Source organism: Talpa occidentalis, unplaced genomic scaffold (assembly GCF_014898055.3).
Source record: "Talpa occidentalis isolate TD23 unplaced genomic scaffold, MPIMG_talOcc4v2.1 talOcc4.11, whole genome shotgun sequence".
Lineage (NCBI taxonomy): Eukaryota > Metazoa > Chordata > Mammalia > Eulipotyphla > Talpidae > Talpa > Talpa occidentalis.
The window spans coordinates 41,446,057-41,473,947 of NW_023601104.1; the positions used below are offsets into that span (position 1 = coordinate 41,446,057).

Below are 27,891 nucleotides of genomic sequence, written 5' to 3' on the forward strand. Positions count from 1 at the left end.
GACATCACAATTTGACCATTATGATGTAATGAGGAGGCACCTGATTATTCTTGGGCTAGGACTTTCCTACTAGAAATGTCTCTTATCACTTTGAGGGTAATTGGATTCTTTCATCATTCAGGTGATATGAGAGTCAATATTGTTAGCTCTTGTTCTTTTTTGACAATGTCTCCCTTTAATATCTATTTTAATCACTCCATATGGATTAGACCAGGGCTCCTTGCTTTTCCTGTCATACTTTTTGTCCTTTATTTTTTGGGTTGCCTTTGATAGGGCTAAGACCTTTACTCATCTTCAGTGCTTAAGGAGTAGACTGTAACTTAAATGGCCCTCCCCAATGGAAGAGCTCCCCTACAAGTGGAAGTAAGATTTTGCCCAACCTGTTACCTTTAAGTGCATCAGCAGTTGGTCCTGGGTGCCAGGGAACAAAAGCACTGGGTCCTGGTAACTTTCCCTACCACTACCCAAAATGGTGGGATTCTGTTGCCATGTCTCACACCAGGACTGCTCAGTGCCTCCAGATCTTCTTCCCACCCAACTTTTGCATAGCCAAAGGATTCCAGCAGACAGGAAATAAAGAGTTTTAAGAAATGAGATAACCAAGAAAAGGGGGGTTGGGATAACTTACCACCCTCAACCCCAAACAAACAATACTGTCCAATATTTTATACTTTATTTTCATGTTCCAACTTTATTTCAAATACATGTATGAGATCTTTAATCAAGAAGGAAGGGCAGCTGCATGAAGAAGCTGAAGTTAGGCACAGTTTTAGTGGGTTTGTTCCCAGTGAGGGCTGCACTGTGAAGGGGGTGTTTCCCTGATGGTCTAGTGGTCTTTGGGGGGTTCACATAACAAACTTTGATTTCCTCCCAAGGTTAGCTATTCAATTGCTCTCTTTTTTTCTTTTTCTTTTTTAAAATCAAGGTCACTGTTCTTCAGGAATATAACCCAAAGTGGAAGGCAGGGAACACAGAAAAATTACATGTCCCTTTTCTCTTTATACCAGGATGGGGAAGGGAATGGAAGCCAGCTGCAGAAAATGAAACATTTCTGATGTTATCCCTTGCCCGGAAGAATTATGGGTCTCACTGTATAGAGGCCTGTTCCACAGCCAAGGACTCAGCACTACCTCAATCGACACTAAGAAACTTTCTGACCCTGAGGGAGTTACTTCTCATCTCTGCACCTGTGTGCTCATCTAGAGGAACCTGGATTCAGTGATCTCAAAGACAAGTCTTATCATGTTTCTGACTTTATAACCTGCAGAGTGCAAAGATCCAGAGGAGTGCCACAGAAAAACAGGCGTTAGAAACAAGGGAATGTGTAGTTAGAATGGGAAATTAAGGTGTGAGGGCTTCTTATGAAGAGAAATGATGAGCTACATCCATAAAGAGAAACAAAGGGACAGGAGGAAGACTTAGACAGGTAAGTGTAGGAAGACATCTGAGGTATGGATGAAAGTGTTCCTTTGTTGCGTCAGGGCCTTAAGTTATTGACCAAGTTAATTACACCATTTCCCAGTGTGTGCCTGACATGTTTTACCGTAAATTGTTCTTGTTCACAGTCATCAGCCTTAAGAGGAAAGTCCCCACCACCATGCCTAACACGTCTCTAAAGACTCTACCAAACTCAGTGTTTCCCATGTCAGATCAGACTATTAGTTTATCCCCATAGCTCTACAGAGGAAGAACCAGAAGACTCATGCTGGTTCTGTAAAGCTGAGAATATGGTCATAGGTGAGCCCTGGTACTTCTTACAAGGAAAGAGTTCAGGGCACAGTGGATTATCACTGATTCCCTCAACCAGCTTACACTGATCCACTCAATACTAGGTCTCCCAGGAACGGCCCAAGCACAGAGCATCCAGCAGTTGTCCTAGTCCAGGCCTTGCCAGCGAAAATCTTAGAGAGCTGGCCTGTTCAAAGTCAGTAGGAAAAATGGGAAGGGGCACGCACAACACACCAATAGCTGTGGAGGGGTGGCTAGGCCCAGGAAAAAATCCCAGTATATGGAAAGGTTGGAGTTCAAGTGGGTTCCCAAGCAGGCGTGTGGTCCCTTGCTGATCCTGCAGAGCTGGGACACTGGCACAGAAGACAGCAGCAAGCTCCTGGGAGAAGCAGAGGAAGTTTGGGACCCCCAGTACTTTGCAGTTCCGGCCAGTTCCGGGGACTGGGAGGATGGGAAGGCACAGCACAATTAGAAACCACGGGCTTTTCCTAACAATAGATGACATATGGCAAGGTTTTAAATCCCGTTTTTAGATGAAAAAGATAGAACAGAGTAGAGGCCTTGAAGATCCTGGATTCATCATCTTAGCTCTGCTGTTAACCTGCTGTATCATCATGGACAAATTCCTGCGCTTTTCTCAGCCTGTTTCCTTACCTCTAAAACAGGGCAAGGATGACATTATCCAACTCATAGGACTATAAGGTGCCAAATGTTAGTAAGTAAATGTGAACTATTACTATTGTTAATATAGCAGTAACATACATATTAGGCAAGAAATTATTACACAATGAGTCTCAACCCATTTTTCCCTCCATTACCCTCCCTTGGGCTCTTGATGACCAAAAAGTGCACTGCTTGGTGGCCTCCAGTACAGTTTCTTCATTCTGCTGGAACTGACCTGACGGTGATTCACAAGCTGTATGAAATTCTGTTTTCAACAGATAAGGATGGTGTTTAAATGGGCATTTGTGAGGAATGACTCAGGGTTCCTCTTTCAGTCCCCTTTCTTCAAAGGATTAAGGCTTTGGACAGTAGTGGCACGGTAACAAGCCCTAAGCGCTATTCCGAATACATGTACGGACACAGGTGCATGCATTCTATCTCACTTAGTGGAAAGAAAGATTATTCTTTGAGAAAGTGGTAGCAGATAGAAAAGGGTGTGGGGAGCTGGTTACCTGGGAGCTCCTTGTTCATCTGCAGCCTCAGGATCTGCTTCTTTTCCCTCTTCTCCCTTCTAGAAGACTGTCAAGGAGCCTGAGAGAGGAAGGTGGCTCAACCATGGTCTTGGAGGAAAGGAAGTAGGTTCTCCACCCCTTCTGAAGGGAGAAGGAATAGGAGAGATCAACAAGGATGAAGAGGGAGACAAATGGAAATAAGAGAAAATGGAGGTAAAGGCCCTATATGCTGAAAGAAAAATGATGAAATGAGATGGACAAGGAAAGAGGAAGCAAAGAGCTTATGAATAGGTCAAGAGGAAAGGAAAATCAGAAAACCAGCAGATGAGTAACTCATGTTCAGGTTAACCAAGAAAGATGTAAGGCATGAATGTGAATGGGGAGGAGTGCAGCTTTCCCATTTCACTTGCTCAGGATATGGAGCAGAATGCCATCTTCTGGTGCCATTTAATTTTCAGGTTGCTTAGATTCTTGATTTGAGAAGTTCTCCATTTCTTATACTCATAATCCTTTATCCTCAAGAGTCCCAAACACTGTTTATCTTTGGGGCTCCCAAGCATCATTTTCCCCAACAGAGATGCACCTCCCCAAAGCTGTCTCAGGCTGAAGTCTGTGGGTAAGAACAAAAAGCATGGGACAGACGATGAGCTGTGGTTTCATAGACGCCCTGGATAAATATTTTGAGGCTGCATGCTTGTTATGGGATGCTTCCTGGGCTTTGGAACTTCAGGGTCAAAAACTCAACCCCAACCAGTTGCTGGGGGGAGAGAGGTGCTGTGTGTTCTGAACTGTTTCATTCCAACTGTAGGTTGGAAAACATGGCTTCTACTCTACATGCTACCACTCGCAGATCACAAAATGTCACAAGAGGTCACCTAATCCAATTCCAACTTCCTAAAGAGGAAATTGGGACCCAGAGGCAAACTAAATTGCCCAAAGTTATACGGCTAGTCAGTGATTCATTCTTCTAAGGCAGAAATAAGAATATTATCCTGATTCACTGTCTCTTGATAAATAATAAATACAATCCATAAAGTGCTTAGATGTCATTAAAAGGCACCCCAGAAAAGTAAAGCTGGCACTTTTCTGGAATCCCCTGAGTGCAGCAACCCCTTAGACAAAGTACCATTTGGCCACAAGGAGAAGCCTGGCTTTGCCTTTATTTTAATCCCCAGGGCTGCTTGAGGAAAGAGCTGCCCAAGCCACTCCATGGACACTGAAGCCAGGGGTCCAGCAGGTGAGACAAGGGAATCCTGTCATAATGCCAGGGACTGGGGAGCAAGTTCCTGGGGCCTATGCTGGGTAGTGATGGCCGGCTTAAAGCTAGGATAGGCAGAGCTGGTGGACTTGAAGTGGCAGCGGCAGGTAGAGGGGATGAGCCATCAAATCGGGTAACTTCCCACAAAAATACCTCAACCTCAAAGAGCTGCCCTAACCTCACTGCCTAGGCCTGAGGAACCCACTCATGGAAGAGCATGTCATCATCCCCATCATTCTGCTTTTTTCTCATTTTCCAACGCCCTTTCCGGTCTCCTTTCCAGGCCATGTGCTCGTTCCACTCCTCCCACCAGTGTTTTCCACCCCAATCTCCCCGGCTTGTGACTCCGCCCACGCCCCTCATCCCTGTGCCTTCTCCCGTCCTCCTCTCCCTCCCCCTCTGGGCTTTCTCGGACAGTCCCTGCCAGTCTCGGTTCCTCCCACTGCTCCCCGCCGAATCTTCGGGCTCCCCCAGCCCTCGGGCGCCTTTCGTGTTTGCCGCCGTCGGCCGCAGCGTCTTAGATAAAGTGAATCCAGCCCTGGGGCTCCGGGGCTCCGCTAATGCCCGGGTACTCCGGCCCGCGGAGGGCATAGTCGCGGCCGCCGTTGTTATCCCAGAACTCGTGGCCGGTCACGCGGTAGCGCAGCGCGAAGAGCAGGGCGCCCCCGAGGGGCGGCGCGGGCAAGCGGAAGGCGAAGCGGTCGGCGCGCGGCGGCGGCGGGGCGGGGCCGGCGTAGGCGGCGGGCGCCTCGCGTTGGCTCCGCCAGCCGTCGGCGCTCCAGCGCACGCTCACGCGCTTCTCGTAGGCCAGGTCCAGCACGCGCGCGCTCCCCGCCACGCCCAGCGGGCCCGCCTCGGCGCGTTCCAAGCAGATGCGCTGCGCCTGCAAGCGGGCGGCGAAGTCGGGCTCGCTGGCCGGCTCCAGGGCGGCGCGCGCCTCCTGGTGGGGGCGAAAGGAGGAGGGAGCCCGGGTGAAAAGAGGGGAGAGGCAGGGGGCGGGGCACGGCGCTGGGTCCACTAGGCCGACCCGGCGTCCGGGCCGTCGGGGTGGGGCCCCGCTGGGAGAGACGTGCAACTAGGAACCCCAAAGGGGACGAGCAGGAACCACCCGGGCTTGGGGATGGGGATGCGTGTTCCTCGATAAATCGACTCCCAAACGCCCGCCGCGGCAGGGTGGGCCTGGGGGGGGGGGCGTGCCTGGCCGCCTACCTGGAGGCCGCGGGCGCGGGGCTGGCACGGCGCGAAGTGGCGGAGGGCGTCCCTCTGCAGCTGCACCTGCACGTGGCGAGGCACCCGGGGCAGCTCCCCGGGGCGGAAGCGGCGCACGGCGGCCAGCTCCAGCCCCAGCGCGTCGGCGAAACGCACTCTCTTGCGGGTATCGGGGCTGCGACTGCGGGGCGCCCGGGCTGCTCCGCCTCCAGCCGGCGCAGAGCGGGCCCGGCGCCCCCGACTCGGAGCGTGAGTGCGGGACCGGGCCCCGAGCCGCGTCCCGCCCTCGCCAGGCTCCTCCTCCGGCTCCTCCTCCAAGCTGGGCCGCTGGCTGCGGTAGTAAGCGCGCTCGGTCAGAGCAGCGATGAAACTCAGGTTGCGGGGTATGTCGGTGCGGGGGGGCCGCTCGCGAGACATGGCACCCCCCGCCCCGGCGGGTCCTGCCTGCAGCTCCCTTCCTCTCTGCTGTCCGGCCGGCGTCCGCACAGAAGCCACGGGACCCGCTTCAGCTGCCCTTCCCTTTTGCGTACTCTCCTTGCTGTCACCTCCAGAATCCTCCACCTCCTGTATCTCTGCCTCGCCTCGGTGACCACCTTTCTCTCCTAGCCGTCAGTTCCCAGGTCTTAGGCCTCCTGCAAGCTTAGGTCTCCTGTCTCCTGCAAGCTGTCTGCTCTGAGCGTGCGCTCAACGGCGTTCACTTCCCGGTCCCGCGGCCCTCTCGGCCTGGCCCCCGCCCACAGCCCTCTGACAGGTGGCTCCCCATCTGTCTCATCCGCTGCTGCTGCTGCTACTGCTGCTGCTCCAGGGGGCGGGGACTCCACCTTTTCTGTCCTGAGGCCACTCTGCCCTTTTTCCCCCCTTTATTTTAATGACTTTGGCCTCCCTGGCACGGGAAGAGTTAATGCGTGGAGGAAAGAATAACCTTTCCTTTTCTTGCAGGGGAAGGTTCAAAACGCCCAGTTGTGTTACTTTATCTTTAGGGCTCATGTTGGAAGGCTACAGATTTGGAAGATGGGTGGCGGTGGTGCCAAAGGAAGGTCAGGAAAGTTAGGTAGTCTCAACTAGAAACAGGTGTAACATTCAAAAGAGAAGGTGACCATTTAAGAAGGATACCTGAACTGAAAATTGTGGGGAGACCTAGCTTCTGGTCCCACAGCCATTTGATGGTGCAAGGCACAATTTCCCTGGACTACAGTTTTCTCCTCTGTAACAAAAGAAAAAAAAAAGATGGATTATCATTTTTGATGGCTAACCACTATAAGCCCTTTGTGGGCAGAGATTGTGCCTGATTCATGGTCAGTTTCAGCACACCGTGGGCCCTCAAACTGACTGAGTAACCACATAACTCTTGGAGCTGGAATAGGGCAGTTCTAGTTCCCAGGAGGACTCAGAGCTGGCTTTTTTCTCCATCTTTTTCTACATTAGTGAAAAAATAGTGTTTAGTTTTTTCTAACTTCCTTGGTGATTTTATATATCAGACACAATGTGCTTGGTACAGTTGTACGAATTTTACAGCCATCATAGGAGTAGGAAATAATAGGGCCATTTTACAGTTGAGAAAATGAAAGGAAAGGGCATAGGATTCTTGCCCAGGGTCACATAGATAATAATTGAGAAGCTGAGATTAGAACCTCAGCAGTCTGACTCTAGAAGCTGCTCCCTATCCATTTGGTTCTGTAAGATTAAAACATTTAATGTTAATAGTTAATATCTTCAGTGTATTGAAATGGGGAATCTTAAGAGTAGAAATGGAATTTCTAAATTTAAAATAGCAGGATAGTTTAATGAGGGACTAAGTTGCAAATGAACAGTGAAACATATTCTATAGTCTTATCGCTCAATTAATTCCTATTTGCATTCTAATGGCAGCATTAACCATAGCAATGCTGATTAGCCAGGACTCATTTTTAAAATGATAGCTTTATTTTTATACACATGGAATCTCATACATATTTTTATTATTGTTTAGTGAACATATTGTCTTCATACCTTAGGGTGTAAAAATAATGATACTCTAATTTGTGTTATGGTTAAGTAGGTTAAAACTACCTTGCTCTGGTAAGCTGTATCACTGAAGGAGTAGACAAGGTTCAAGACCTATACAGCCTGAGGTTTTTCATAAAAGTTCTGTTGCCTTCTACCAAAAAAGGTTGTCTATGGTTTGGAGGACCATTTCTTAACTCTGTGATGTAGGTCTGAGAAATCCTTGAGGTATATGTCTTTGGACCAGGTGTAATTTGTGTCGGCCTAGCAACTGTGTTCTCCTGGCTGCTCAGACAGACATTAAACCCTTATTTAAAGTCAACCTTTGTTTCTTACACAATCATTGCAGTTGTCTTCAAATGTCTGACTGTGCCTGATCACTAAGTGGTCCGAGGCATTGAGTGATTTATTCAGTCAGCATTTACTGAGGGCCTATTAGGCCATGAGGACATACAAGTACATAAAATTTAGTTTCTGCTCTCACAGAGCTTATGAATAAATGAGTGGGCAGGCAAATATATTTGGATCCTGATTCTAGTGAGGCAAGCAGGCACAGGGAAGGCGGGGGAACCCAGCAAATCTACTCTTTCCACTTTCTTTTCTCTGGTCTCTCTCTGGCTTTCTCTTGCGGTCTCTCCTCTTTCTAGTCACTCCTCTCCTCTCGTAGCTGTCCTCCTGTAGCCATCTCCCTTCTGTGATGCTGCCCTTCTACCCCAACCCCTCGGCTCAGGTGTGCCCACTCACACATGCCCACACCCATGCTCCAGGTGTCCACAATCAGGCATGCATGTCCCACACCCACATTCCCAAGCACCTTCTGCATTAATGTGAGCAAGGCTGCAGGTGATAGCCACAGAGGTTAGTGGCATAAGAAGCCTGATCCATTCAATCACCCTTCACTGAGACTTACAAGTACTTTTATTTAAGTAAAGTTCTAATTTTTAGGTTTATAAAAAATTAAAGTTTATTTAATCTTTTATTCCACAAGTGAGCATCCATCCATATAGCTCTCTTCAATACTGATTACCTGAAGCAAAAATGTGACCTCAAGAAGCAACACAAGGGCCTCCCTGGTGGTGCAAGGGGTTAAGCGTCAGCCCTATGAAGCTATCTGTAGCTACTGCAGCACGAGTTCAAGGATCTACCCACATGGTGCAGGGATCTACCACATGGCCAAGGATCTACCCACATGGTGCAGCAGACTTCTCCTATCTTGCCCGCTGCTTCCCTCAGAAGTGTATTTCATTTTTTTTCTTTTTTTTTATACAAGCACTGGGTACAGTTAGAACCGCGGGAGGGTGAGAGAATTCACCAAAGTCAGAGCGGGGAGCAGAACAGACGGACTGACGAAATACACTGCTGAGGGGAGCAGCCGGCACGGCAGGAGAGGTATGCGCGCCATGTGGGACCCTCACCCTGTGGCCGGGGATCGAACTGGCACTGCAGAGGCTGCGGGCAGCTTCACAACCCAGCACTCAACCGCTGCGCCACCGGGGAAGCCCAGAAGTGTATTTCAGTAGATCCACCTCTTCTTTTTTTTTTTTAAGATTTATTTATTTATGCGTACAAGAGCTGGGGTACAGGCCGGAGATGTGGGGGTGGGCGGGTGAGAGGATTCACCAGAGACAGATTGGGGAGCAGAACAGGCAGACTAACTGAAATATACTGCTGAGGGGAGCAGCTGGCGAGGCAGGAGAGGTCTGCTGCGCCATGTGGGTTTCTCCCTGGCCAGCCGGGGATTGCTGGGGATGGAACTCGTGCTGCAGAGGCTGTGGATTGCTTCACAGTGCGGTGCTTAACCCCTTGCGCCACCAGGGAGGCCCGATCCACCTGTTCTGTTCCCCACTCTGTCTCCGGCAAATCCTTTCACACCCTGCACCTTTGGCCTACACCCCAGCTCTTGTATGCATAAATAAATCTTAAAAAAAAAAATCAACACAGTAATAAACTTTCAAGTCAAACTGAATTAGATTGAGTCCCAGCTTCACAGCATGTGGCTTTTTTTTTTTTAAAGACTTATTTTAATGCATACAAGAGCTGTGGTGCAAGCCAGAGGCATTGGGAGGTGAGAGGATTCACCAGAGACAGAGTGGGGAGCAGAACAGGTGGATCAACCGAAACACACTGCTGAGAGGAGCAGTGGGCAAGACAGGAGAGGTCTGCTGGGCCATGTGGGTCACCTCCCTGGCCGGGGATCAGACTGGTGCTGCAGTGGCTGGTGATGCTTGGCAGTGCTGTGTCTTTAACCCCTGCGCCACCAGGGAGGCCCAGCATGTAGCTTTGAACCATAAGACACTTCAAGTCTTACTTTCCTCACACTAACACACAATAAAGACTTCAAACTGTGTTGCTACTATTACTGTTACAGAAAAAGCCTTGCTTCTCCTGTGACTATAGTGGCAGATGGGAATATCCAGGCTGGGACTGGAGGTGTAAAAAGCAAGAGGAATAAGCAGGAAAGAAGAATTTGGTTGCTTTTTTTGACCTTTGGTTGGAGGTCCCTCCAGCCAAGCTGGAGGAAGTGCCAGCTGCAAGAGCTGGTACCTGGTATGGGAGGCCCTGTCAGAATGGCTGAGAGTGCCCTCGTGTGGACCAGCGGTGGTTAGGCTTCTTCATACCCTGTGTGAACTGCCCTGTATAAATATATTGCCATGCCTAAATAATAGATATGCATGTGAATAGGTATATATACTGTAATCTGAAAGGATAAACAGCAACTTCCAGAGAGGGAGGTAGGGTTGAGGACTAGTATTTTTCTCTATAGTTTTAAAAATTTTTAATGATGGGAATGAATTCCTGTGTTGGGTAAAAGCAATTAAAAAGAAAATCAATCTGGGCCCACCTGGTGGCACGGGAGTTAAATCTCAGTGCTATGAAGCTATTGCCAGCCACTGCAGAATGAGTTTGATCCCAGGCCAGAGAGCTAACCCACATGGCACAGCAGACCTCTCCCGTCTTGCCCACTGCTTCCCTTAGCGGTGTATTTCAGTGGATCCACCAGTTCTGCTCCCCACTCTGTCTCTGGTGAATCCTCTCACCCTCCCCCCACCCCTTGCACCTCTGGCCTGCACCCCAGTTCTTGCGTGCATAAATAAATAAATCTTTAAAAAAAAATCACGAAGTAGAAAGATGAAGTAGTTTACCTGCCAAAACCACTTGTGATCCAAGTCGTGACTCACTGTGTAAGACCAGCCCTCCTGGCTCCTGATATTCCGAAAGCCCCCTCCCTGCCATGTTGAGTGGTATCAGCCTAGGCTACACTATGGCAGGCGGGTTTGAGTGCTGATCCTGGCACAGGTGTGTTTGGGTTTAGGGAAAAAAAGGAAAAAAACTGGCGGTTTTGAAGATGCATGGGTCAGGTTTAAAGCTGGCTGGTGCCATTCAGAAGCAGCAGAACTTTCCTGTCTAGCTCTGGCGTGGATGGTATGAAGCAGATTTGATGCATTGCTGGTGTTTTCGTCCTGAATCCTGAGCCGGTTTTTAAAATAGATCAGGTTTAAGCTCACATTGGCACCAATTAAGCTCAAACTTGCATGGGCAGGCACCCATCAAGTCTTGGAAACAGCTGGGTTTGAAAATGGACCAATCAGGTTTGAAAAGGCAGGTACCCTGAAGGATGATATAAATTGAGTCTTCATTCAGCTTGGGAGAGGCTTCAGGAAGGTCTTTGCAAGGATCTTAGCTTCAGCTTTATCCAACAGGAGTGCTGCTGGCCTATGCACTGGATCTCTACAGAGCTGTGAATAATACTGGTGCCATGGTCCTCTAGTCACCTCTAAGAGCTGTCTGAACTGGCCTTCGGATTGCTGCAACGCTGCTGCCTTAGCAGTGCTACCCGTGACTACCCTGGCTGCCACAGGTTAGCTGGATCCTTCACTACCTACCGTTGTGGCACCAGTTCTAGGCTCTCATTGGAGGGACAACACTATCTTGTGCGAGCAGCTTTTGGTTGGACACTGTGGACACTATCTGAGGTAGGATAGCTGGATATTTGTGGCCTTATGAACTCTTTCTTTATCCCAGTCTCCTCTTTGTAAATAAAACCAGTTGTTGCACCCTTAGCTTGAGTCATGTTTTGCATTTGTGAGCGCGTGTGTGAGGACCCATGTACTGTGATATATCTCCCCTGAGTTTGCTCACCAGTTACCTGCCTAAAGCCCCAATCCCCAAAGACACCACTGGGCCATGGGTACTGAGGAGAGGATGTGAAATTTTGGTGTCCATGTCGTGTGTGCCAGGCCCCAAGAGCTAGGCACCCGGCTGGGAACTGCTTCTCTTTTCCAGGTGCTCCCTTCAGGACTGGAAAAGTTCAAGAATGTGGATTAGAGACCTTCTGGAAATGCTGAATTTGCTCTGAGATTTTTCTGAGGTGCGGCCAGTTTCTCTGAGCAGCCTGGAGGCTCAGGACCCGGCCTGACCCTCAGAGCCTTCCCCCTGCTCTTCCTGGTCTCCAGCGGCCCTCTGTCTTCCCGACTTGTGGCCCTTCCCAAGCCTGCGTCCCAGCCCCGCCCCTCTCTCTGGACGCATCTCTGGGCCCCATCATCACCCGGCGCCGGGCCCTCCCTCCCGCCCCCCCTTTCTCCTCCCTCCTTCCTTCCCTCCCTTCCTCCCTCTCTCCCTCCCTCCCAGCTCCTGCACCAGGAAACGGCCCGGATCCCAGCAGCGGCCTGACCCGTGAGATCCCTAACCTGGCAGGCAGGCGGGGTTGGAAACAGGCTTAGGGTGGGGGTGAGGGAGGAGCTGGGCCTTTGGGTTGCACTGGGGGAGCCGGGAGTAGAGATGGTGTCGGCAGGAAGCCCTTGGCCCTGGGTTTCCCGGGAGGACAGTCATTAAACATGGATTCGGCCACACAGCTGGTAGAGCGTTGGGGGCAGGGGCCCGGGCCCCAGAGCTGCAACCCCAGCCCTTCTCAGGGCAGACCCTGATCCCTGGCCATCTCAGCCTGGCTCTGATTTCCTCTTCCCCTTCCCAGGGCTCCACGCTGGCCAGGAGGATGAAAGGCCTCAGCTGGGGGCTCCTTGCCACCGGCGCTGGGTCCTAAGAGCTGCCATCCAGGCTGGGTGAGTGTCCTCTTGCTTCTCTGTCCTGGGTAACCCTTTGGCTCTCCCACCTTTCCCTTCAGACCCTGTCTCCTCCCGCATCTTGTGCCTTTGTCAACATCTTCATATCTTACCCTGGGGAAGGTCCTAAGCCCCTTCCTCTAGCCAAAAGTGTGTACTGTGGAAAGGGGGTTGGTAGGGGCATCACATAGCCAGTGTTGGCTTATGGAAAGATTCTAGTGTTTTTAAAATGTTTTTCATATTACAAACTTACTGGCCAGTCCCTCATGCCCTGGCCCCTCACCATGACTTCATTCCCTTGTTCTTGTTTCCCCTGCCCAGGGGTCTCTGAGCATTAACTCCCACCTGCCTTCCTGTCTCACTGTGTTGGCCAAACCTGAAAAATGCCCCTTCTAGGTCTCTGACCATGTATTTATGCCAGTCTTTCACCCTTGACTTTTACAGCCGCCCGGATGGCGACCCCAGCCTCAGCCCCAGACACACGGGCTCTAGTGGCAGACTTTGTAGGCTATAAGCTGAGGCAGAAGGGTTATGTTTGTGGAGCTGGCCCCGGGGAGGGCCCAGCAGCTGACCCGCTGCACCAAGCTATGCGGGCAGCTGGAGATGAATTCGAGACCCGCTTTCGGCGCACCTTCTCTGATCTGGCCGCTCAGCTGCATGTGACCCCTGGCTCAGCCCAGCAACGCTTCACCCAAGTCTCTGATGAACTCTTTCAAGGGGGCCCTAACTGGGGCCGCCTTGTGGCCTTCTTTGTCTTTGGAGCTGCGCTGTGTGCTGAGAGTGTCAACAAGGAGATGGAGCCACTTGTGGGACAAGTGCAGGAGTGGATGGTGGCCTACCTGGAGACGCGGCTGGCCGACTGGATCCACAGCAGTGGGGGCTGGGTAAGAAGCTTCTCAGTTGCTGCTCTGCACATCCCTCTGCAAAGCTGGTCTACAGTGGGGAGATTGGGGCTCTGGCGAGAGGCTGGGGGCAGCTATGCTGGGATTGAGGTATGGGGGCTGAGTCCCCCTATTTGGGTGGAATTACTATGGAAATCATACTGGACTCTGCCCTCCAGGGCTGCCAGGTAGTCATCATTGGATGGGCTCATGGTCCAAAGCAAGAGGAGAGAATACACAGTACCTGGGGAGTACCTGCAGGGAAATTCATTAAGCCACCAGGAACATTTTACACCTCAGTATGTGGCATAGGGGAGGGGGGTGAAGGTCAGGGAGGGGTGGGATCAGGCCTTGGTGAAGGATGCCAGTTCTGAGCAGAATTTTTGGCCAAGGAAAAGATGGGGTTTGCTTGAAGAGAAGGCAAGTGAGCCAGGAGCTCACAGGGGATCCGAGGGGCTTACCGCCACTAGAGCTTTGGCCGGAGAAGAGCTGGGTGTGTGGGTAGTGCTTGCAGTGGATGGAACTGGAACTCTTCCTCTCCTCTTTTCTCCACTCTTTCCCCTCCTGATATCCCTTTCTCCTTCTTTCTCTCCTACTTCCCTTCTCTCCCACAGGCGGAGTTCACAGCTCTATACGGGGACGGGGCCCTGGAGGAGGCTCGGCGTCTGCGGGAGGGGAACTGGGCCTCAGTAAGGACAGTGCTGACAGGGGCCGTGGCACTGGGGGCCCTGGTAACTGTAGGGGCCTTTTTTGCTAGCAAGTGAGAAAGTCTAGAGCCAGGTGGGGCCTAGGTTGTGGCTGGTGGACATGAGAACAGAAACAGAACAGAGAAATGCCCTTGGAAGAATTGGGGTGAATGGATGGGCATGGAACGGGATGGGTAGGGAAAGGGAAGTATATGAGGGAACTGGGTGTGCCAGGCAGGCAGTTGGAAGCACTAGCTGGAGACATTGGGGAATGTATTTGGAAAGTTGGGAGGGGCAGGAGATAGTCATTCCAGGGTTGGGGGGAGGTGGGAGGGTCATGCCTATAGGTATAAGGCACCTTGATTTGCAGCTCTGAGGAGGTGGAGCAAAAGGTTCATGTCTCCATTGGATGAGTGGGATTGGGGGGAAACACAGAAGGCACATCCCCTAGGAATGACAGCTCAGGGTTCTCAGGTCCTAGGAAGAGTGGCTGTGAGAGTGGGCTGCTTGGACACGTGTGTGCATGTGCACGCGTGCTCCTGTGCATGCTGGGCTGCTTGTCTAACCTGGTGGCAGTAGGATTCTTCGAGGAGTAAACATTCCCTCTTGCAGTGGCAAGAACAAGGGGCAGTTCTCTGCCCCTCCTCTTCCCCGTTCCTCCCCTCCCCACCCTCCCTTCCCCCTTCCCATTTCCCCCTTCCTGTACTCCCCCCCTCTCCCTCCCTCCCTCCTCCTTCTCCCTTCCTCCCCCTCCCTCTCCTCCCTCCCCTTCTCTCCACTCCCTCATCCTCTCCCCCACCTTCCCCTCTCCTCCCCCCTCCTTTATTCCCCCCCCCCCATGCTTCAAGGCTAAGTGAGAAACACTGTATCTGGACAGAGGGTTCTGGGCCCTTTTTTGCAAGAAGTTGTTAGCAGGGCTTTGGAGAGAAAGCAGTTCTGTAGCTGGCCTTGTTCCCTTCATCCTCCCCCTTCCCTGTGCATCACGCACTTGCTGCTGCCTCCTGGGCTCTGACTGAAAGGCAGGGCTGCGGAGCCTGTGGTGGGTAGAGGCTTTGGGAGCTGGACCTGCCTGCCGCCCTCCTCTCCCACTGGGGCACACTGGTGCCTAAAGTGTTCCCTATCTCTGGGACCTTCTGTACCCAAACGTAAACTCTAAATTGGGGCTCTAATTTTCCTTTGGAGTGTGTGGACTTGAATGCTGATCTAGAATAGTCTGGGTCCTGCACTGTGCCTCAGTGAGACTGTTGAAGCTTTGAGAGGAACATTCCAGCTCTGAACCCATGCGTGTGAGGGTGACATGTGCTCTGTGACTGGCCTATTCTGTGCTGTGGGCTTTGGTGCTGCTTTATCAAGGGCCAGGTGGATGGGTTCTAGAGCACCTTCCATGCCCTATAGAAGCATTTATATTTTCTCTGAAGCCACGCTGTGTGCATGGGCGTTACTTGTCTGTACCTCAGAGTCTGAGGATGTTAACTTCAGAGCTCACAGTCCTCTAGAACAGATTCAGATTTTAGCCTTTTCTTTTGAGAAAGAAATGATTTCACTCCAGATGCATGCCCTGAGCCAGACCTCACTGCTGCACTTTCCAAGGTGCTAAAATTGCTGCTCTCCAATGCTGACTTCAGACACAGTGCTCTAGAACCCTGCCCTTGATCCCGAGCACTGATCAGCTTAGCTAGACCATGGTTGACTCTTCTTAGAGATTTTAACTTGGTCCCAGAATGTGGCAACATAGTTGTACTCACTAGATTGTGGGACCAAAATTGGCCTCAGGTGTTCAGCCCAGACTTTTGCTTTTGAGAGAGAGGGCTGCACTTTTTAATGGTATTTATAGGGGAGGTAGTAGACTGCATGCGCCACGTGGTCTGTCATGAGTATGCTGATACCAGAAACTCAGAGCTGGGCTGTGGCAAGCAGTTGGGGTGGGGGGGGTCTCTGACTTGCTCAGGACGAACTAGGCCAGTGGTTTTCTAACTGCTTGGCAGAACCCTGAAGTTTCCCAGGGCTTGCCTCAGGAGTCCTTGTGGAAGAGGGAGGGAGGGGCGCTGCGGGCCAGGCTACTTGCTTGCCCTCAAACAGAACAGTTCCCCTTGTAGCTGTCTTACATGTCGGGGTTCAGGGTAAGATTTTATTTGCATTAAGGGGTTTGCTGCTGAAAAAAGTTGGAAAACCACTGACTAGACCATCAGCTCCAAATTGGAGCCCGTGAGCCCCTAGGTTTGGGACAGACTCTCCACCTGCCCTCTACCACAGGATGCCTATGCCCGTTAGCTCTCCTGGGGGTCGTTTGTGAACAGGGACAGCAGGGACCGTGGGCAGGTCACTAAAATGCCCTGCTCGGAGGCCTGCACACCTGGGTGGAAGGAGAGACTATTTTCTGAAAGGGTAAAGGGCTTAGTCTGGATTCCCAGAAGCGTAGCTTGGATGGGACCACAGTGGGCAGTTCTGACCTGTCCTGCCCTTCTTACCTTGAGGGGCGATAGAAACCCCAGAGACTCTTCTGTCAGGGAAAACTAGAGACTCTCTTCTAGAGCCATATAGTTCCTTGGGAATAACCCTTGGCCAGGAAGGCTGAGTATGGCTCCCAATTTTTAAATCCATTTTTTAAAAAATAAGGGAAATAATCTAATTGCCATTTTTCAGAGATTAAATAGGTGGAGAGGGTGTTTGTTGCTCTCCAGAGCCCCAAGGGACAAATAGGACTTTGCTTAGGCCAAGGAAGGAGCAGAAGTAGGGCAACTAGGTCCTGCAATTATTAATTCCACTTCCCATTTATTCTAGGGCATACACTATTTTACTTTTTTAAATCATAAAATGGCGGGAGAACAGATTTGGTTAGTTTAGAAGAAAAGAAAAAGCTCTATAAATATAAATATATATTCCTGTATTTTTATTTAATAATTTATAAATACCAAGTTCATTTGACTTTTATTTTTGTGTAATATGTAATGGTCGTATTAATAAAATAAAATAAAGCCCAGAAGTTTAATGAGAAGGACTGAGCAGGGTTTGTGACTTCTACACTGTATAGTCTGGGGTCCAGGACATTTCTTGAGCCAATCTCTTCTTGACCGTGTTAAGGGCAAGAACTAGGGTGACAGGGATTTGTGAAAGTGTTGAGAATTTAGGGGGAAAAAAATCAGAATTGCTCCCTGTCTCCCCACCCTAAATGGGGACTAAATGTCCAAATCCAAGAACTCCATCTATGCCAACCCAAGCCTTAAGAGGGTGTGTGTGTGTATATATGCTATTTTGGGATGGCCAAAAACAACAACCAAAACAAAGACAACCTACCAAAAATCTGTGTGGTGGTAATTAAGTCCCCAACTGTGGTTCAGCCTCTAATTGGAAATGTGTGAGAAACTCCCTAATACCCTGCTGCCTACTTTGGACTTAAAATAAGTCTGGCAAAAATGAAGCCCCTGCTTCCTTTTCTGGTCCCCCGAGACATTTAGTTTCAGCCATTTTAATGCAAACTGATAAATTGGATGGAATCTATAGGAATTATTCTGTCCCTCCTGTACTTCTAGTTTAGGACCTCATCAAAATCCTGTCTGACAGGAATAGTGATTCTAATTTTAAATTACTAGCAAGAATTTCTAATATTTCTATAATCCAATGCAATAAAAAGGTACTTGGGTTTATATGTTAAATTATAGTGAAAAACATACTGCCTAGAGGAATCCAGTCTTGCATTCCATTCTCTCTATATAGAAAAATCTATAGGGCAAACCATATTAAAATCCAAAGAGTGGTTTGGTGAACATGACATTAAGGAAAAGAGAATTAGATGCTCTCAAAAGTTAGTATCAGGCTATGATGTAGCTAATGCATTTGTCTCTGCTGCATTGTGATTGATTTAATGATTGTTTGGTTTATTTTTGCCAAGCTCCAGAAAACATTTACATCTTACTATAATACACACAAAACAATAGGAGGTTGATTTTTAAAGCGGGGATGAAGGACAAATTGACATGTTACAATAAGATAACAGCAAAAGGAAAATTAATACACAGAAATGCATTCTATAAGCAGTATTCTCAAATGCTAAAGCTAGGTTATGAATTTATAGACTCTTGGCAGCTAAAACAAACTGGAAAACAGTGAGAATTACATTGCTCTTAGGAGATGTTAAAAAGTCTATCATTTCTCGTGCTTGCTTCGGCAGCACATATACTAAAATTGGAACAATACAGAGAAGAGTAGCATGGCCCTGTGCAAGGGTGACATACAAATTTGTGAAGCGTTCCATATTTTTTAAAAAAAGTTATTTCTCAAGATGGGCAAAGTTTTGTGCTAAGAAGACACTGAATAACAGCAAATATGATGCTGAGTTCTGCACCATTGTTTCTTATAGAAACACTAAGTGGGGATTCGGTAGGTCCTAAGCTTGTTCTATCTGACTCATCAGTTTCCTCCGAATATGCTCTATGATGCTATAGTTTGACACAGGCCTAAATTTGACACTAAGCGGACAGACTAAGCAGATAGTTTGCCCTCAAACAATTCTCCATGAATGTTATAACTTCAAATGGCACTGTTGATAAAAGTTGGTCAACATTTAATTGCAATTTCTAGCAAAAGCAATATTTTTACTTAGGATTAAGATGAAGAGTCTTTGAAAACTTTACAAGTTGCCTTAAATGTGGATGCAGGAGATGTCTATATATCTAGATATCTATATAAATGGATGCAGACATGTAAATAAATTAACAGTATTTTAAAAATCAACCAGAAAACATAACACAATGAAGTTCTATGTAGTTCTTCATTCATTCATTCATGTAGCAAACATTCAAACCTCTTCTGTGTGCTAAATGGGATAGAGAAGCAATGAGATAGTGAAATAGACACAAAATTAGTTCCCGATCTTATTTCCATTTAGTAAGGGAAACAAATGAACAAGTAAATCATTTTCACAAAATATTAACATAACTTCATGTTAGAAGGCGGCAAATGCTGTGAAGAAACAGAATTCATTAGGGTGGAATTGGGAACATGTATGTATAGATTTCAATACTAAATAGGTTGGGGAAGGCCTCATTTCTAAAGTGACTTTTGAGTTAGTCATAAAAAATATTGGAAAAAAGATTTTTACTGATATGGAAAAGATGTTTTTGTCTTATTGGGTAAAAAAATAATTAGAAAATAATATACAGTATGGTTTCATTTTGCATGCACACACACGCCCCTATATAGAAAAATTCAGGAAGGATGTGTATGCCAAAATACCAGTGATTGTCTCTGGGTGGTAGACTTTATTTTTTTCATTTTGCTGTCAGTATTTTCTGATTTTTTTTTTTTTTCAAATAAAAACATCTGGAGCAGTATAGTAAAACAAGTTTTTTCAAGTATAAAGTTTAAAAAAATTTAGCCATGCAGAATGGAAATTAAGCAGCCGAATAAAGTCCACTTCCTTCCGTACTTAAATGATCACCCACTTCCACTCAAGGCTGGACCTAGGGAGTTAAGGTTGGCCAGGCCACTTGGCCTTAAAAGATAATTGGGGTTAGCTCCAAAATAGAGGTAAGTAAATGATCAGGTTCCAAGATTATCAGCACTGTCACGAAGAAATGTAATGCAAACCTCATGTGCAGTTTTGCATTTTCTGGTCATCTCATTAAAGTGGCAAAAAGAAACAGGTACAAGTAATTTTAAATGATATTTTAACTCAGTATATAAAAACTTATTTTGACCTACAATTAAAGTATTTTACAGTCTCTTTTTCATACTAAGTTCTGCCTTTTTGACACTTTCAGCACATCTCAATTACTTTCAAGCCACGTGTGACTAGTTAGTGGCTATCATATGTTGCTCTAAGTTATAGAGAATTACTGTAGCCTGTAAACATTTCAAAGTAGTAGTTATGATAAGGATGAAACTGCCAAGAAGCCAAGTATTTATGTTGTGTAATAAGGAAACTTACCCCTTCTGAACAGAACTGGAGAGGCCCTGATTTAATTTTCCTTTTCTCAACCCCACTGACTAATCTTATATTAACAGATATTTCGTTCTTATAGGGCACAATATCATTGAGCTTCAGTTTTCCCAAAATTCCATGACCCTCTATTTATAGGTTATTACTGAAGGAAAATTACATTCATAATGGGTGAATGTCATAGCATTACATACTAGTTTTTAAAAAAATTCATTCTGAGGGAAATATATCTCTTCAATGTTCCCTATGCATCAACAATAGGCAAGACATTAAATAAGATTATTACAAGATGCCTTAGTTAGAATGTATTGAGCACACAGTGATAGCAGTGGGAGTGTAAATATAAAATGGTGCCCCTGCCATTTACAGTTTTCAATCTCATCAGGCATTATCTTACTTTACAAGTAAGTCACCATTAACTTTTTTTTTTTACCAATAACTTTTTAAATGTGTTTGTAAAAGTAATTGTTACCTATTAGAGTAAGTTTGGAAGTTGGAGTGTTTTTTTATTTTAAATAAAAACTATGATATTGTGGAAAAAATCACAGGACAAAGAAGATTTTAAAGAAAAGCAATCATAATCCTACTACCCAGAGAAAATCACCATTAACATTTTGGCATATTTCTTTCCCACCTTTTATCTGTGTTTGTATTTTATGATCATACTGTATATACAGTTTTGTATCTTGCTACCTACCATTATGTTGCAAGCATTTTTCCTTGTCATTAAAAATGTGTTGAAGGCATAATGACTATAAAATTACATCTGTGTGTACAATAATTTTCCTGAAAGTGCCCACAAGGATATTCAAGTTGTTCACATATTTTCACTTTGAAGAACACCTTTATTCTCAATTGTGCACCAGTTTTTAAATTATTTCTTTAGAACAAAATATAAGAAATAAAATTATTGGGTCAAGATTTTCAGCTTTTAAAAAACTTTTGATACATAGTGCTAAAGGAAAGATCATACTAGTTCTTGTTCCTTTCCCCTGCCAAAAAATGCCCAAGTTTTTTTAATCACATATACATAGTTGTAATCATACTTTCCATACAATTTGATATAATAATTATTTTTGCATATTATCAACTATGTGTAAACCTTTTAACAGGTGCATAATCTTTAATTGGCTCTAATTATAGTTTGCCTAAATATTTTTTGTTGGAATTTAGGGTTTTTTCCCCCCCAGTTTTAGCATCATTTATATGTAATCTTTGTATGTTAAAGGAGACCTGATAGTAATTTTTTCTTAGCTTTCAAAGTTGGTTTTGAATCCCCTGCTCACTTCAAATTAGTTCCATAACTTGGGCAAATTAGTTCACTCTTTCCTTCTCCCTAAAAAGGATATAGTTTTGGAAATATTTATTTCTTAGGTTATTGTGAGAATTGAATAAGGTATCATAAGGAATCTAGGGTAGTGTCTACTATAAACTCAGATGCTCAACAAAATTAGGATTCAAAGGCATTATGAAAAAAATCACATTTCCTTTTGTTAGCTTGGTTAGTTTAAATTAGGTACCAATAAAACATTAAAATTTTGATTGGGTAAAGATCAATAGAAAAGATTTTTCTTCCAGTGAACTCACAATCTTTTATAGCTTGCATTGGTGTTCCGTGCTCAACTTTGGTTCTCCCAAGACCTTTGAAGCTAAGCTGACTGATGAAGTAATTCTCAGTGACATTTTAAACAACTGTGACACTGCTCTAAGTTGCCCCGATTCTGAGGTAAGGCTTTATGAGAAAAGTCAGGGGAAGAATGGGAGGTACACTGAGAAGTTTTTGACTTTTGGTTTGGTGATAGGTAACTCCTTTTGTCCAAATCCCGCTGCCCCAGCCATGCAGGGCATCTGTTAGGGTTGTTTGAATAACTGTTTGGTTGGGTTCATGTGAATCTGGCTCTTAAACTGTAGCTTTATTTGGTTATACATATCCCTTTTGCATACTTAGCACCGCCGTTCCTTCCTTTTTAATAAATGTGTAGGATCACTACTGAAATATGGCAACCCTGCCTCCCTGGGCTATGTTTCACTGGTATCTCAGAGTGCAGTGGTGTGAGAATCTGCCCAGAGAAGTTCTTCTGGGGATCTGAAGGAGGGCCAGGGGTCCGGGAAAGCCCTGAAGATGAAGGGTGGCACCCAGATCCCCAATCAGTGCATCCTTTGGTCAACAAATATTTATTGGACACTTAGTCTGTGCTAGGCATACTGCCCCCACAGTGGATATGCAAATATAAATAGGATTCAGCCTCTCGTCCAGTACTCATAACCTAGTAAGGGAATGTAGCACAAAAAGATTAAATGTACAGGTAGGCCTGCTGACAGTGGGAGGGGAGGAGAGGCTAGTGGAAAGCTTTGTGAGAGAGGTGATGCAGGAATTTGCAGTGGTCTAGTTGAAGAGGGACTGTATGTATAGAGGCACAGACCTGGGTGCCGGTCCACCTACTGGAACGAGGAGAGTGGAAGCAACATTCGGGAAGTAGCCTGATCCTGAGAACTCTAAGGCCACGGTAAGGAGTTTTGAGATTTTATTTGGCCTGAAAAGGGCAGCCAGCTCGGTTTTGTAGTGGTGCGGATTGACGGGGTGACACTGCAAACGGACTCATTAGGGGGCTGTAGCAAATAGTCCAAAAGAAACAGGCTGAAACCGAAGCATGAGCAGAGGGCTTCGAAAGTATGCCTGCGAGGGGCGACAGAACGGGCGGAGTTCGTTCTGCTAGCTCTAAAATGAGGACTCCTGCCTGCTTTCTGGTTTAAGAGACCTGCTTGATGGTGGTGCCAATTAACCTGGGGGGGGAAAGCAAGCCTCCTTCCTGGAGAGCACATTCAGAACCCTCCATTCCCAGCAACATCCCGTCCACTGCGGGTATCCTGGTCAGGAGGCCAGTTTCCAGAAAACCCGGCAACGTTCCGGTCTGTCTCCAGCAATTCAGAAGTTAGCAATGAGCAGCACCAAGATGGCGCCCCCTAATGACTCGTCATATGACCTCGGGTTTCCCTTGCTGGAAGCCCGGCAGTCCGTTCGGGAACAAGGTTCACCTGTCACTAAACGTGTCAGCCCTTCGAATCTCGCGAGCCAATCGGCATCTGAGATTGGGCCACAGCGGCGAAACGATCGGAAGACTGGTCCTTTCCGCTCGCCTAGCCGGCGGCCAATCACGGAGCGTGATACACTTGGCGGCCCTTCCCGTAGGCGGGGGAGCAGCGGGAATGTCGTCACAGCGTGGCGGTATTGTTACCTAAGGAATTGAGAAGAGGTGGGACGTGTGTTGATTGACAGGCCGATTTCCCCTGCGGGGATTTGAGAGTTTGGCGCAATACCCCGCCTTAGAGGTGGGGTCTTCTTTGATTGCCAAGTAATGTTCCCCAATGGGGTGCTAGCTCGCGGTGACGGGCAGGCTGCTTAACTAATGAATCCTCGGCGTGGCAGGCGCAGTTCTCCAATCGCTGGGCGGCGGGCCCCAGTCTGAGCGGCGATGGCGGCGGCGGCGGCGGCGGCAGCAGCAGCGGGGGCTGCGGGCGGTCGGGGCTCCGGGCCGGGGCGGCGGCGCCATCTTGTGCCCGGGGCCGGTGGGGAGGCCGGGGAGGGGGCCCCGGGGGGCGCAGGGGACTACGGGAACGGCCTGGAGGCTGAGGAACTGGAGCCTGGGGAGCTGCTGCCGGAGCCCGAGCCTGAAGAGGAGCCGCCCCGGCCCCGCGCCCCCCCGGGAACGCCGGGCCCAGGGCCTGGCTCGGGAGCCCCCGGCAGCCAGGAGGAGGAGGAGGAGCAGGGACTGATCGAGGGTGACCCGGGGGACGGCGCCATTGAGGACCCGGTGAGGGAAGCAGGGCGGCGAGCAGGCCGGCGGCCGCCCGGGCGGGTCGCGGGAGGCCCGAGCTTAGGCGAGCGGGAGCCAGGCGGGGGGTGGGGTGGGCGGGGAATAACGTGGCGGGGCCGGGCCGGGGCCGGAGCCGCGACCGCCCGAGGAGGCCCGGCCGGGTCGGGCCGGGCGTTATGGGCGCCTAGCGCTTCGGAGCGCAGGTGGCCGGCTTCTCTCGCATCGTGATCCGCGCGCGGGGCGAGGCAGTCGCCGGTGTGGCCGGCCCCGCGCGCGGCCCGGAGCAGGGCGCAGCCCCTGCGCTGGTTCCCTTTGAGCTGTTCTCCATCCCCTCCCCGCTCGTTGTAGGAGCTGGAAGCGATCAAAGCTCGAGTCAGGGAGATGGAGGAAGAAGCAGAGAAGCTAAAGGAGCTCCAGAACGAGGTAGAGAAGCAGATGAACATGAGTCCACCTCCAGGCAATGGTTAGTAACTGGCGGTTGCACGCGGAGCCCGGTCCTCGGGGTGGAAGCGCGGTGGGGGCTCGGGCTGTGCGGGGTTTCGTGTTGGGATCCTGGCGCAGCTGGAGTGAGCAAGCAGTTGCCGTGCCACGGTCATAGTCCATCGTGTGCTCGCCTGACCTTTGTGAGACAGAACCTGTGTTTTGCAGAGGGAGTTTTGTGCCTGTCTTTGTCCCTGTTGCAAGTGTATTGCTCTTTGTTCTTAGTCTACCTCTGTAGACTTTGTGGAGGTAGACAACCTTTGTGGAGGTTGCCAACTGGCATTTGACCTTCAAGTCTACTAGTTCTTCCGTCAGATGGAGACCCTTTCGCTATGAGTCCTGAAAGAAATTGCTCAGCTGCAGGAGCCTTTCCCTTTAATCTTCATTAAGCACACTTAATTGTGTTCACTTTTCAAATCATTTCAACCAAAGTTAATCGGCAGAGACGTGATTTGAGGGTGGAGGATTCCTGTGCTGTTTTGACTTTGTAAAAATGTGTGAATGTATTCCTTCATTTGTCAAATATTTAGTGAGCATGTACCATTTGTTACTGTTCTAGGTAGTAGGAACAGAACAGTTCAAAATCTTTACCTTCACTGATGGTGGTGCAGCCTATATTGGTCAAGTAGAAAACATGCATTTTTGCCCCCTGATTCTTTTTCTTCAAAGCTGGCCCAGTGATCATGTCCATTGAGGAGAAGATGGAGGCTGATGCCCGTTCCATCTATGTTGGCAATGTATGTACTTGGGGCCTGATAGGGGTTGGGGGAGACTCTTTACTGTGGGGGTGAGGGGCATTATTTAACAGGAGTCTTGAAAGAAACATCTCCAGGATAGGTAGTGAATTTGGGGGGTGGAGGTAAAAGGTAGTAGTGATCAGCGTTTCTGGGTTTCTTTCCAGACTCACATCAGAGAGACTCGGGGGTTGGAAAGAAAAGACATTAATTAGTTCCTTCAAGATCCAGATTTGATGTGCCTTGGTGTATATGGATGGCTCAGGTAGGCAGGCTACCTGTTGAGATGGGAGTTTACCCAGTACTTGTGAAATGTACCTCCTCAGGTGGACTATGGTGCAACAGCAGAAGAGCTGGAGGCGCACTTTCATGGCTGTGGTTCAGTCAACCGTGTTACCATACTCTGTGACAAATTTAGTGGCCATCCCAAAGGGTAAGTAGGGAAGGTCATTTCAGTCACAGTTTAAAAATAGGTGAGTTTTTTTTTTTTTTTTTAAGATTTATTTATGCATACAAGGGTTGGGGTACAGGTGAATTACGTTTTATATTGAACAGTAAGCTATCTTGCTATTGAAACCAATGGTCTTTATCTTTTAAGACAGGGCATTAATGTTCACATGTGTCAGGGATTAGGCATAAATGTCTCCTGAGGCCATATAGATAATAAAGGTGAAGATTAGGTATGGGTGGGATTGTGAATGAGAAGTGGATGGGCAACTTCTGTTTGACCCACCTGATTCTGCTATGTGAAAATCCAGACCCTGTATGTCATGTTTTATAGTTTTCCAAGAGTAGCTGGAAACTGATGATAAAAATGTGAATACATTGTACCCAAACAGTGTGCCTGCAAGTTGGATTTGACCTATGAGCTAGTATTTGCAACTTCAGATAGATAAAGAGACAATTACTCTTTTCAGGTTTGCATATATAGAGTTCTCAGACAAAGAGTCAGTGAGGACTTCCCTGGCTTTAGATGAGTCCCTATTTAGAGGACGACAAATCAAGGTAAGCTCCATGCTCCATCGCTATTGTGTGTCTGTATAAACTTCCCGGCTAGCCTCTCTAAGGCTTTTTTGTTGTATATCCTTCACTGTTAGGTGATCCCAAAACGAACCAACAGACCAGGCATCAGCACAACAGACCGGGGTTTCCCACGAGCGAGATACCGTGCCAGGACCACCAACTACAACAGTTCCCGCTCTCGATTCTACAGTGGTTTTAGCAGCAGGCCCCGGGGTCGCATCTACAGGTCAGGATAGATGGGCTGCTCCTCTCCCCCGCCTCCCATGAGCCCTGTATGCTTCCTTCTCTCCTGATCTGAGAAACTTCCCTTCCCTACCCCTGCCCTTGGTTATCAGGGACTTGGTCTCCTGCCTGTGCAGGGTGAGGAAGGTAGTTGCAGGCCAGGCCAGGAGGCCAGTCTCATCTTTTTCTGAAGCAGGAATTGGTGATAAAGACTGAATCTCTCCACTTTGCTCTGAGAGATGCTTCTTCCACCAGCATTTTTTTTCCCCTCTTTGAGAGTTGGTAGCATTGAAGGCCTTTACATAGAAGGTCATGAAGAACAGGGCCTCAGCAGTGAGAGCACTGCTTGGACATTTGCTACTTTTCCCAGAGTTAAGCAGTCGTAGAAGTTTGAACCTCCCTTGGAAGAATAGCAGAGGCTGGTTGATCCTCTTCAGCAGCCTGTGGGAGGATATTGAGATACTTCTAACTGAGCCCTTCTTTTGCAAAAGTTAACTTTCTCACTGGGCCAAATCGGATGCCCATGTTGTTGCTTGACTTCTGTCTTTTTATGTTGAAATAGACAGGTTAGGTATATCCTTTGACTTTTTCATAAGATCTGCCTATCTGCTCCCAGGAATTGGGGCGGTGGGGAGGGTCTGGTGCTGAGGGGTGAGGACTGGGGTCTTTGAAGAGCTGTGAAGAACTGAAAACTGGATAAAACTTGAGTCCTTTTTTCTTGTCCTCCTCCCCCTCCAATCCCCCCAATCTTAGATGCATTTCTTTATTGCTACTGTTTGGTGAAACTTTGTTCATTATTCCCCCCCCCCCCTACCATTTGCCAGGTGTATCATTATTTCTGGGATTGTGGGGTCAGTTTTAGAACACTTGGAAATTTCTTCCCCCCACCCCCCACCCCCCTTCCCTTCGCAGTAACTGGGGCAAGGGCCCGCGGGGAGGGACTTGCACTGGACTATCTAGTGATCATGTTAACACCTAACTCTCCTTCTTTCTTCCAGGGGCCGGGCTAGAGCGACATCATGGTATTCCCCTTACTAAAAAAAGTGTGTATTAGGAGGAGAGAGAGGAAAAAAAGAGGAAAGAAGGAAAAAAAAAAAGAATTAAAAAAAAAAAAAAAAGAAAACCAGAAGATGACCTTGATGGAAAAAAAATATATTTAAAAAAAAAAAAGATATACTGTGGAAGGGGGGAGAATCCCATAACTAACTGCTGAGGAGGGACCTGCTTTGGGGAGTAGGGGAAGGCCCAGGGAGTGGGGCAGGGGGCTGCTCATTCACTCTGGGGATTCGCCATGGACACGTCTCAACTGCGCAAGCTGCTCCCCATGTCTCCCTGTCCCACTTCACCCCCTTGGGGGCTGCTCAAGGGTAGGTGGGCATGGGTGGTCGGGTTTTTTTTACCCAGGGCTCTGGAAGGACACCAAACTGTTCTGCTTGTTACCTTCCCTCCATCTTCTCCCTAACTTTCACAGTCCCCTCCTGCCTGCTCCTGTCCTGCCAGGTCTGCCACCCACCCCACCCCTCCTCTTCGGCTCCCTGCCCCTCCAGATTGCCTGGTGATCTATTTTGTTTCCTTTTGTGTTTCTTTTTCTGTTTTGAGTGTCTTTCTTTGCAGGTTTCTGTAGCCGGAAGATCTTCGTTCCGCTCCCAGCGGCTCCAGTGTAAATTTCCCTTCCCCCTGGGGAAATGCACTACCTTGT

At 48.2% G+C, this 27,891-nt stretch overlaps 2 protein-coding genes and 1 non-coding gene across 13 annotated transcripts; 2 read left to right on the plus strand and 1 right to left on the minus strand.

The window, feature by feature from the left end:
* The first annotated feature begins 29 nt into the window (after positions 1–29).
* On the plus strand, positions 30–27,277 carry LOC119238925 (bcl-2-like protein 2). 11 transcript variants are annotated; one of them, XM_054689262.1, is made up of 9 exons: positions 84–121; positions 1,008–1,426; positions 2,262–2,443; positions 2,967–3,116; positions 11,055–11,327; positions 11,638–11,722; positions 12,326–12,413; positions 12,858–13,297; positions 13,909–21,508. In XM_054689262.1, exons 8-9 carry the CDS (start codon positions 12,866–12,868, stop codon positions 14,056–14,058), a joined length of 582 nt encoding a protein of 193 aa, XP_054545237.1. In that variant the 5' UTR covers positions 84–121; positions 1,008–1,426; positions 2,262–2,443; positions 2,967–3,116; positions 11,055–11,327; positions 11,638–11,722; positions 12,326–12,413; positions 12,858–12,865; the 3' UTR covers positions 14,059–21,508. The 11 variants fall into 11 exon arrangements, with proteins under 11 accessions (XP_054545234.1, XP_054545237.1, XP_054545241.1 ...); XM_054689266.1 differs by having other exon boundaries at positions 2,262–2,439; XM_054689259.1 differs by lacking the exon at positions 2,262–2,443 and having other exon boundaries at positions 30–96.
* PPP1R3E (protein phosphatase 1 regulatory subunit 3E) lies at positions 37–5,787 on the minus strand. The gene is made up of 2 exons (XM_037501933.2): positions 5,371–5,787; positions 37–5,101 (listed from the first exon to the last, which is right to left on the minus strand). Exons 1-2 carry the CDS (start codon positions 5,785–5,787, stop codon positions 4,679–4,681), a joined length of 840 nt encoding a protein of 279 aa, XP_037357830.1. The 3' UTR covers positions 37–4,678.
* On the plus strand, positions 18,133–18,238 carry LOC119239587 (U6 spliceosomal RNA). Its single transcript, XR_005123873.1, has one exon. It is a non-coding gene; the product is annotated as a U6 spliceosomal RNA (small nuclear RNA).
* Positions 27,278–27,891: the final 614 nt, after the last annotated feature.